Below are 11,762 nucleotides of genomic sequence, written 5' to 3'. Positions count from 1 at the left end.
CTGCTGAAGGTTCTGAAATAGTTGGACTGATTCAAGTGTCACAAAGAGGGACTGTGGCCTGGGCTGGCTTATACACTGGACTACCTCAGAGTTGTTTATAGATTGAAGGAACAGCTTTGGTTTATGAAAAGAATGGCAGTGCTCGTGACTATGTTGTAAAGGAGAGAAATACAGACGATTGGCATGGAGATGAAACTTTCAGTGTAGGATGTTTCGTGACGCCTGCTGAAATCTGCATAGCTAATGGTCAATAGTGCCAAGAAATCAGTCATGCACAGCTGACATGGAAGTGGCAATAGTTGTAATATTCTTTGTGTAACAATAGTGGTGAGGTTTAGAGGTAATGCCATAGGTGATACCGTGAAGGGGTTACTGAAGGTTTCTGGTTAAAAATGCACCTCCCTTGGAAACCTTAGAAGTTGGTCATAAGAAAACCTGCTGCTGAAAGCAAGTTCATATCCTTACACAATCACAGGAGATGAGTAAAAGGAGGAAAGGAAAATTTCAACTCTCTGAAGTGACTCTTCAAAGACTTTTTTTACCTGGAAGCAACAAAATAGGTATTTTATTATTTCAGTGCTTTTTAGTTTTGCATGTTTTGATTATGGTCATTAACACTGCTTATATAGAACATCCCAGACGCACTGGATGTCCCCTGAGTACAACACAAACCATCTTGCTTTCCATGTGCATGTAAGTGAGCTTTGGGAATGGGCAAGGCTTTCAGACTAAAAAATATGATATATAAAACTGAGTAATTACATGAGGTTTAAAAAAAAGTAGCTCACCAAATGTGTATTTGCTAAGCTGACTTATTCTAAAGCAAACTTATATTACATTTCATTTTGACTCAAAGAAATTTAAGTATTAGTAATCTTTCATGCTTCAGTAATAAGATCCAGGTAGCCAGAGCTGCAGACCAGAAGGTGCCAAGAATGATCATGAGTGAGGAAAGCTCTAGGCTGGGTCAGATTTGCTGCCTTCAGCAAAACTATTGCACCTCTTAGCCCCTGTGAGAAAGGTTCTATGTTTAGACAGCCATTCTCCTGATTATAGTTTTGCAAGTTTTCTGCATTTTTAAATTACATTTCTTGCAAATCTTCAGCTCCTTAAAGTCAAGGTAAGTGAGAAGGAATCACTTTTACCCTGCTTTTGGCAATGAAACCAGTAGTTGGCTTGGAACCATTGTAGAACCAGGCAGATGTAGCATCTTATGGTGGACAGATAAAAAAGCCTATTTTCTGTTGGTTTTCAGAGATGTAGAATGTCCAGTCAAGCCTTTTAAATATCATGGCAGTAAAGTGCTAGATATAAATGACAAATATCTTTTGAACATTAAATATATAGACTAATCTCTATGTTCCTTTGGACCCGAGATGTTACTGCTAAGCCTGCTATCTAATTCCGTGCTTAGGGCTTTTTTACTGAATATTCTTCACGAGTAAGTTTAAGAGAAATCTCTTCCATCTTCAGTGTTGCATGAGTGTTTTCCTTTTTAATTCAGGAACACAAGAAGCCATTGCCATGTGTCTGCATGTAGAGACAAAACAAGGTGTCAATGAAACCCTGTGTGACAATTCCAAGAGGCCTCCACCGATGGCTCGTACTTGCAATATGAAGCTTTGTCCTCCAAGGTACACAGTAATGAACTCATATTGTGGCAAAGAAATGGTTAATACGACTTAAATAAACACTGGCATTCTCAGAAAGGGTTTAGATTGCAGGGCTGTGGTCTTGCTTTGGGATGAAATTTCACTATTTCTGTCCTTAACGAGTTTTTGGGGTTGAGTTGTTTTTTTGGTCTTGTTCACTCCTTTTTTACTCTTCACATCTCACTAATAAAACAGGGAACATTTTCTGAAATAAATCTCTTCTGCATAGATATTTGCCAGAGTTGGAAAAAAAGCTTTAACTCTTCTAGTGGTAGGAGGAAAATTTTAAGGCAATTTCACAAAAAAAACAGAGAACATTTACTTTCTGTCCTTACTGAATGAAAAAAAGTGAAATTATGATTTAAAGATATTTTAATTTCATGCCTCTTTAGTAGCCTCACATAGTTTTTATGTCTTGTTATATTTATTTGGAGATTCTGGGAAATTCTTAACAAAACCAGTTCAAATCCAAGAAAACTTAGCTAAATTGGTCACTCGAAAGGGTCATATATGCAATGCGCTGCCTTATTTTTACCCACTTTTGATCTCTAACATCCCTGATCCTTTGCATATTGTTTCTGTGTATTTCCAGAAACCTCCTCCTGCAAAACGTAGGGAAGAAGTTAACAGGAACAGGATGTTTTACAGAAAACATACACAGTTTTAAAGGAAGTTTTGTGAATATACAAAAGGTCTATTTACGTGTTTACATTTATAAATGTAAATGTCAGCAGGTTGCCAAGAGGCTGTGTTCTTCTGTGAGGAGCATTCTCAAAGTAAATGCTGGAGTTGAATTTGTCTCAGAATGACTTTTTATTACTTGATTGTTAATAACTTCTCCTTTTTCTTGTTACCTGTAAGTTTATAAGTGTAGTTTATGATTTTGCGTGACAGCCAAGCCGAGGGGATGTTTTCGCTGTCTGTCAATAGCCAGGCCTGGGGTTATGTTTCTGCTAGGCTCTGTGTGGGTGTGATGGCTCCTTCCCCGGTCTGGGGTGAGCTGCTAAAACGTGAGTGTGTGGCTCTGTTGTTGGACTAGGTGGCACAGTGGCCCCTGGAGACGCTGCTCGGCTACCTGCGGGGTCGGGATACAGACGAGAGACGTGTCCTGCCGGCAGCAGGGAGGATCCACTGTTGCTGCCCAAGAGTGCAAAGACAAAAAGCCTCATTCTTTACAAGCTTGTAACCAGATTGATTGTCCCCCTGTTTGGCACGTTGAGGAATGGCAGCAGGTATGACTGAGTTACAGAAATAGTTTAAATGTGTTCTGCTGGTGGCATACTTGAAATTCGCTAGCTGGAGTAAGAGGGAAGGTAGCTCCTGAACTTGGGTATGTGTTTCAACTGATTTCATTAGAACAAATTAATCCAGGGTCAAAAATACTGCTTTTGACTTCTATGCCAATGGATAGTCATAGGATGAGGTGGAAAGTCCTTTTTAAGATTTCAGAAGGCAGGATACCAGTTACCCCAGACATCACCTTTATTTCTGTGCTCTGCAAATGCAATAACCTGCTTCTGGAGAAATTGCTTTGTTATTTTTTTTTGTCTCGGGGTCAGTTTCCCAAACTCCCACCAGGTATATTAACTGATGAGGGACATAGATCTATGTGCAAGATGCACATTTCTCTCTAAGATTTCTACTACTTAATCGTATTCAAGTGGAGTAACTTTTTCACTTATGTTTTACAATCTCTAATACATTAGCTAAACATTTTAACCTAAGAATTTTCTACATGCTGCTTTCTTTCTATTTGAAGGTAGATGTCATTTTTCAAGAGAGCATAAGGGGGGGAGAGCGGCTTACAGTGTTTGTGTGCAATAACCATCTGATGGGTGAACACAGATGTCCGTGCAGGTGTACATGCTACATTCTCTTCTTCTTGTTAGTGTTCACGTACTTGTGGAGGAGGGATTCAGACCCGCAGAGTGTACTGTAAGCAGCTGCTGACAGATGGAAGTTTCCTGAAACACGCTGATGACACCTGCCAGAAACCTAAATTGCCATCTACTAAACCATGTGCTAAAGTTGATTGTCCTCCTCAGCTAGTCTTTGGAGAATGGTCCAAGGTGAGTAGCCCTCAAAAATGGTAAGCTAAAAGCTGCAATTGCAACATGAGATCTAAAGATTCCTGCTTCAGTGAATGTTTGGTGCAGCAAGTTTACACTGTAGCTGAAGGTTTCATAAAGGCACATAGTTGGACTAAACTGCATGCAGTTGCTATGCATCCCTGCCTATAACCAGACTGATCACAGCCCTCTTCCTGAGCTGTATTTCAGTTGCTGAAGGACAGGCTGTAATGCCAATGCATTCGACCAGACATGTCTAGCTAACAGTTATCGCATAGTATGGCTTCCAAAACACAGATCCTTGCATTATTCTGGAATATGTCCTCTTCCTTTCCCATTGGATGTAAGCAAGTTTGTTACTGCTCTCTGTTCAAAAATATTTATAAAACAGACTTTAGAAGCTGCAATCAAAGGTTCATGAAATGCAAACTAGGAGAGACAGTTGGGAGACCTGACACAGACTATTTAGAATATACTGAATTTTTTCTCTTAGATATTAGATCTCATTGCTCTGTTCTACCCATGGTTGGGCATAAAGAAATACTATCATGTTATTTGCATTGTTCCTGAGTTTCTTGGTGAAAGAAATTGTCTGTCTTATATTCTTATTCTCTGGAAAAGCAGAGCTTAATATCTGAATAACACAAGGATTCATATGAAGTAAAGCATGTGCAGTCTCTTTCAGAAGAAAAAAAAAAAAAAACTAAAACCAACAAACTAGTTTAAAATTAGCACGTTTAGTCTGACTGCATCCTTCCTTTCACAGTGCTCAGTAAGCTGCGGTGTTGGAATCCAGAGGAGGAAAGTTGCCTGCCAAAACCTAACAGCAAAGGGCCAATATGTCACATTAAATGGATCAATGTGTAGTGGTCTGTCTCCTTCACTGCTTGTAAGGTCTTGTCAGATGAATGACTGCAATAGTAAGTATGTTAATTTATGTAGCTTCTTGCTGATTTGGAATGATCTATTTATAAGGAAAAATCTGTAAACAGGTTAATTCAGTCATCTCCCCATACTTTCACAACATTACTAATCTGGCATAAACTGAATATCATAATTACTAGACCAGTAATAACGGGACTGGTTTTAATTTTTTTTTTTTGCTAGTCAGAAATAAAGGTTATGATCTCAAGAAGTAGTTTTTGAATACATTTTAATGGTACATATCTCTTACTTATACTTACCTACATTTAACCTGATTTTTTCTTTATCTTTTACACTATCCAAACTTAAAAAAAAATAAGTTTAAAAAGCCATAAATTACAAATGACATTAGAAAAGATAAGAATCCGTTCCTGGCTTGTCTTTTCACCATACACTTGTATTACACTGGACATTTTGCTTAGCATGGTGGAATTCAAAACCTGAAACTCTCTGCCAGCGATAACTTTAGTTATAATTTCTATCTTTCCTTGTAGAAATGAGAATCCCAGTTTCATGAGATTCGCAGGAAGTGAAGACAGTGCAGACACTCTTCAAATAATCCAGTGTTTTGTTACTGTTTACATAAAAACATTTTCAGAAAGATTGTCTATAGGAATTGTACAGTTTGGACCCAGTTGGGTTATGACACTCATGGTAGTTGCACTAGTTGCCTGTGTGTAATGCCAATGAAAATACCTTAGTGATACCAAGTATGTTCAATTACAGTAATTTTGAATAGGAAGTTCTAAATGCAAGTTCCTTCTGTCTGAACCTGTTCTCCCCTTCCCTTATAATGGAGAGGATTTGTTTGTAGATTTGGGGAGCGGAGTGTTGAAAAGAAAGGAATAAAGGAAAGTGTGTAGTTTTGAGGTGAGGGAAAATGAAAAGCCTTCATGAATGGCCCGATTTTGATCACAGAGATAGATGTGTTTTGACCCAATTCACAGTGCTGTCAAGAAATAGCTACTTTATACATTTTGAAGCTTTGCTTTAAAATTTATTCACAAAACAAAATAAGAAATAGAATAATTACTGATTCATACATAATATGAAGCTTCTTTTCCTGGCCTTCATTTCAGATTAACATGCCAAAATCCTGAGGTTCAAAACTCCACTTAAATAAAGCCCTGTGGACTTTCAGGAATGTCCTTGGCATAAGGTTTAATAAAATATTTTGAGCTGCATATCTATCTGAATTTAATTAATTGTGGATAGTTGAATGGCAGTGTAGCCAGTTTGCAAATTGTTTAGCACAGACTGATATTAAAGTTGCATTGTCAGCTTCCACCACAGTGCTGGGAAAGCAGGACAGTGACTGCAGTGGGGATGCAGTGGTGCTGAATGGGTGCAGATCAAAGTCATAGAAGAGAATCGCTGTCCTCTTCCTTCGTCTCCACAACCTTGTTCTTTGGAACAAGGGAGCCCTTGCAGCTCAGATCTGCCTGGCAGTTCCCTGGCTGTGCAACAGGAGGGCAGGGGAAGGCATGAGACATGTCCGTACCGATAGTTCCAGTTTGGATTTTGCAGAAGGAGCCGGGACAGCAGCAGGCTTTGGATTCACAGGAACATGCAGGAGGTATCTCCTCCTGCAGCCATGGATTCAGGCTGCCTTGAAGGGGGAGTGAATAGAAGGCAGGAACCTAGCACGGCCCTAGGACAGGCAGATGGCTAACTACAAGGAGTGAAGTGGACTCAGTGGGGAGTGATGTGGTGCATGGCATGTGTGCTGTTAGGGGCTCTTGTCTTTGAGAGCAGTGTTTCTGAATGTGCCTCCTCAAGATTATGCTTCTGTGGCTTAGATGAGCTCCTTTTTTCACTGTCTTATGACAATGATGAGGCTTTTTAGACTTAATTCTTTACCCTGGGACTGGTAATCATAGCTGTTTTCTACTTAATAGGCCTCATTGAGTCATAAACATTCCTGACTGTGGGCTCTGAGAAATGGGAAATAACACCAGTCCAGCCCTGAGGTCACTGGGACCTGAGGCCCAGCTGAAGCTGCAGAGGACCATTAGAGGTCCTGGAAGCAGATGGATTTGTACCAGGTGATAATGAGGTCCAATGACTCCAGTACGATATAATCCTTAAGCAAGACTTACCTTGTAGAAACAAACTCTCCCAAACGGTTTGTTACCTTAGCAGCTGCAAGACTGGATGATACCACAGATCTAGCAAACACACACTTACGTGGCCTCATCTATTCATATGACCTTATTTATACAGCCTAGCATTCACAGCTCTGAACTTTGTTTCACTCCTAGCCTTGCTCACCAGTCACCACTAAAAATATACACACCCTTTAGTGTTGAACTGCTAACGAGGGTTAGTGGTCTTTCTTTTTTTAAAAAATGAAATGGATGAGACTTGTTAACATATTTATAAGTATGCACTGGGTTTAATTCCATGTTGGAATAACTAGTGTAAACAGACCACAGGCTGAAGTATTTTAATTTGTGTGTTTAAAGTTACACTTACTGTGTCTGTAAGTTGGATTTTGGAAATGGAATATTTAATACTGGAACATTTCCCTAAAAATAAATATTTTGGGCCCAATAACTTATTAAAAACAGGACGCTACTTTAAGAATTTTAGTAAACTGAGTGCCTAAAGCAATTTATTTGTTGTAGCATGTGAAACGGTTGAGGGAACCATGTATCTGGATAACAAATAAGGATTTAAAAGCTGTGTAATTATGAAACCATGATATCCCCACAGGTCTGGACTTGTTACCCCAAACACTGAAAATAACCATTTTGTTTTATAAGCATAAGAATGCACTCTAGGGTGTAGTTCATATAGTGTACACACTTATTGAATGCTTGAAGCATTTAGCTTTTCACCTATTTCTTCACAGCATATTTGAAGCATATGTATGTAAGAAACACGTAGTTTTCAAATATTATTTGTGTGCCATCAATGTAGCTGTTATTTTATTTATGTATAAAATCCTATTTATGTATAATATCCTACCAAGTAGAATAGTAGTAAAGATTTCAGGTTGAGGTGTGCTAAGGAGCATTTAGATTTGTGTGTCCATTTCCTGGCTCATTCTCAACTCATTCTGCAGGCTCTGACATTTTTCTCTGTCACAGACCAAAAGTCTGGGTCACCAAACACAACGGAATTGTTTTCTAGCACCGACACAGTGTCTCCTGACTCTTCCAGCTGGCCAGTTTCATCTTGCATGGGACTGCCTTGGGGGTGTGCCCTTGCTCCACGCCTGGTGTTTTTCTGGTGACATGAGCTCTGCTGGTCAAAGCGGGGCGTGGCCCTTGCCAGCAGTGAGTGAGTCGGCACGGTGGCGTGGGACCATGGCAGTGTTCTCCTGTTGTCTCCAGTGTGTGGACCCTGCCACTGCTGGGGAAGCCTGCCTCTGGTGGCATTCGTTCAGGCAGCTCCCTAGAAACCTTTCAGCATCCAAGTGCCTGCAGTGCAGTACAGGAGGAGCTTTATAATACCCACTGTCTCCACACCTGGTTTGCATGAAGCTTTACACTGTGATTGTCTGCTTTTGTCAATTCATCTGATAGCTATAATCAACCTCTCAAAAGTTTGACTTATTTCTTTTTCCTTACTTACATCCTTTCCTTACTTTCTTGGCACAATACTTGGAGCAAGTCATCTTTCAACCCAAAGAAATTACCCTCAGCCAATGATGACGGGGTGGCTTTGCTTGTTGTGGCTGTACTGTGTCTTCATTGACTGTTTCTTTCACCTCCTATGTTGCTGTCAATTTGGCTTGACTCAGTCAACAACCTGCATAGCCAGCCAACTGTTTAAATAGCAGTCAAGGGGAGCCTCATTTTTTTGGATAGATTTTGGTTTAGGTCATTCTGCACTTGACAGTGCTCAAATGTGGGGAAAGTGATAATGTGTTCAAATTTTTTTTATTCAGTTTTTCCATTCCTGTCATGCCTAGCCTTTCTGAGGCTGCAGTTGGAAAGATATAGGAAAGAGAACTGTAATGGGATTATATCTATAGTATAAATTACTGTGTTCTATCATGCATGCATATATACACTTGCGTATGTGTGCACCACCTATGTCCTTCACAAGGTATATGTTGACTGTGTCTTCTTATTGTTAGGAGATTTGGGGAAGAGGTGACAGGATTCTTGGCTGGTCCAGGGGAATGTTATGGCTTCATGTTGTTCGTATTTTTGGATTTTTGTGAATCAGATAAAAGCTTAGCATGTTGCAATCTGACTTGAACAAAGTCAGGAAAAGCTCTGTCAAGCATTCTGTGAAAAGAAGATTTTGTAAGTATGAGTGCCAATGTTTAGAGACTTTTCAACATTTTGTTTTCTTTCAGAGATTAAACCAAAGCTTCCAGAAAAGTATTCTGCTCATGGACCTCAGATTATCAGTATTCACCGAGTGTATATTCAGACAAGACAAGAGAAGCGCATCAACTTCACCATAGGAAGCCGAGCCTACTTACTTCCCAAAACATCTGTTGTAATTAAGTGTCCTGTACGAAGGTTCCAGAAGTCACTTATCCGATGGGAGAAAGATGGACAACACTTACAGAACTCCAAAAGACTTGGCATCACTAAGTCAGGCTCACTCAAAATACATAGTCTTGAAGCTACTGACATCGGTGTGTACCGATGTATTGCAGGCTCTGTGCATGAGACATTTGTACTCAAACTCATTGGTACTGACAACAGACTGATAGAACCACCAGCTCTTAGAAAACATGCCAGTGAGACCAGTAACACAGATCACAACGAAGCAAACAGTTTTGGGGCCAAATGGCATAAAATGAGCAAAATGTGGCAAATGTGGAGTAAGAAGAACGAGCTCTATCTGGGTGACAGGCAAATAAATGATCAGCCGTTCCTGCGAAATCTTGAAACCTTTGGAAGTAATTCAGCAGAAGACTTCAGCTCTCGTGAATTCAAGAATAAACGTCTGGAGGCAGCAGTTCTCCAGGGCGCCTACAGCATGGACACCGGGCAGTTTGAAGAACTGATAAGGAACATGAGTGAGCTCATTGAAACTGGAGAGGTCAATGATGATTTGGCATCCCAGATCATTTACCAATTAGTTGCTGAATTATCTAGGCCTCCACAACCAACCACTGAGAAATGGAAGGGGGCTCAGGGTGAGAAACTCGCCTCAAAACTCACGGGCAAATCACCAAATGAATCTGAACGTTTCAGCACAAAAACTGTTGATAAGTTAATGTTTGACCAGAAGGTTCCAGTTATTATGAGGCAAAAGGAAATTCCTCGAGTTTCCTTCAACAAAACTTTAACTGTACGAATTGGAAATACAGTTTTTCTGACCAAGAATACTCATGCTGTCAATCTACTGTGTGAAACAGGTGTTATTAGTGAAGTGAAATATACTTGGACAAAAGACGGCGAGACATTAAAAGCCTCTGAGAAGTAAGTAAATATCTTCTCTTTTATTTTTGAATGACTTATTATGTCGCTATCAGCTGTAAAAATCCACCCTGCTGTGCAGCATTAAAACATACTGTTGTAAAAATGAGATAAGCATGAACACTGCACCTTCCAGCTTTTGACTAATTTATTTTTTTTCCTTTCAAGTATCTGTCATGTTGTTTGGCTTTACTAACATCTAAGTATCTGTCCATTTCCATGACACTATCTGGGAGGATTGACTTCTTTTACTAGGTGAAGTGTTTTGGATGTCCTAACTGTATTCTGTGATCTGCCTTAATCATTTCAGCTGCATCAGAAAATGAACGGATTTATAGTAAAATTAGGAAGCCTGTTGGATTTGTTCAGATACCAAATACACTGGGAAGACATTAAAATCTACTGCTATGGTAGAGATGAAAACAAGGCTTAGTTCTTACTCATTTTAAGGAGGGAAAATATCTCTGGTACCCTCACCATCTTTCAGCACAGTAAATCTTTAGGTGTAACTGTAGCTGCATAACTTCAATTTAAAAAGGAAGAATGAGCTTTTGTGGTTTGGTTGGATTTTTTGTTTGTTTGGCTGGATTTTTTTTTTTTGCCAGTACTTTAGAATTTATAAATATTTCCATTGAGGATGGTGGAATAAAAAATAATAAAGGACTTGTATTACCATCACATTTGAGATCTGTGCCTGAAGAACAAGTACAGCAAGTGTGTGCTATATTCAGATATTTGCTTAAGTCTGAGCAAACACTTTTACTTCATTGCTGATAAATGAGAAGCTCACCTGATAATATTAACATTAGCTTCGTGTGTGAGCCTCTTGGAAATATAGCTAGCTCTTGAGTAATAAAAAAAATGATTCTGAAATGATAAAGGTACTTTTGGATATTTATCAACATACTTAACTGATTAACTGCACTGCCAAGAAAAATAGACTTCTGCAGGGCTATCAGTTAAAGCAAAGACACCAAAACGAAACCATTTTTAAAAGTGCAAATGTTTTTGGAACCATGTAGCTCCCACTGGTTCTGTTTATTTTGTGGAATATACATCATTTCCCATTAATTTCTTGCAAGTGATACTTTCATTTTTTGGACACAATGGTATTTTGTTTATGAGTATGTTTGATTCCTCATGCTTACTTCCATAAATTTCCTTAATTTAGCCCACACTGATGTTCTTGCACTTAAAGGATACATTGGCAAAGTGGGTTTTTTTCCTAATTTTTTTCATAGTAAGTTTTCTTATAGACAAATCTGTATAGATGTGTATGTACTGAAAAACCAGTGCCATGAATAGCATTACATCTGAAAAAGAATGAAGAGGTAAACAGACTGTTTATCTGTTGAGTTACTGAAAGGCTATACCTGAGCCATGCATGAGGTGGCTTCTTTGTTGAAAGACAAGTATTTTAAATATTTGTTCATGTTTCTTTTACTTTTGTGAGTGTATTCAGTGTGGAGGAATGCCAGAGCTACACTTTTTTTGGACATGATTCATATAACTCACTGCTCAGAGAGGTGACAAGGGAGAAGAGTCCAAGCTGTTATTTTCTGCCTCTTCCCCAGCCTGTGATGCTCTCTCTGATATCTTGCCCCTCAGATGACACACAAGGTATTCAAGGCACCTGTAGGTTGCTGGTGGAAGACATTAGCTTTAGTGAATGATAACATTACAAAACACCCAAACCCTACAGTGATTTGGAAGTCAAATTAGACCAT

At 39.2% G+C, this 11,762-nt stretch overlaps 1 protein-coding gene across 1 annotated transcript in view; it reads left to right on the top strand.

Annotated features, from left to right (window-relative positions):
* Window positions 1–11,762, top strand: part of ADAMTSL3 (ADAMTS-like 3) — a gene marked incomplete at its 3' end in the record, with an annotated part of 131,269 nt that overhangs the window by 118,533 nt on the left and 974 nt on the right. The window contains exons 16-20 of the mRNA XM_008946234.1: window positions 1,505–1,634; window positions 2,692–2,884; window positions 3,542–3,721; window positions 4,488–4,641; window positions 8,958–10,038. Of these exons, the coding sequence (XP_008944482.1) occupies window positions 1,505–1,634; window positions 2,692–2,884; window positions 3,542–3,721; window positions 4,488–4,641; window positions 8,958–10,038 (1,738 nt within the window). The remainder of the gene's footprint in view (window positions 1–1,504; window positions 1,635–2,691; window positions 2,885–3,541; window positions 3,722–4,487; window positions 4,642–8,957; window positions 10,039–11,762) is intronic.

The sequence above is a fragment of the Merops nubicus genome, unplaced genomic scaffold (genome assembly GCF_000691845.1).
Source record: "Merops nubicus isolate BGI_N331 unplaced genomic scaffold, ASM69184v1 scaffold16880, whole genome shotgun sequence".
NCBI lineage: Eukaryota > Metazoa > Chordata > Aves > Coraciiformes > Meropidae > Merops > Merops nubicus.
Note: the sequence above shows the minus strand (reverse complement) of the source record. Positions and strands in the feature narration are given on the sequence as shown.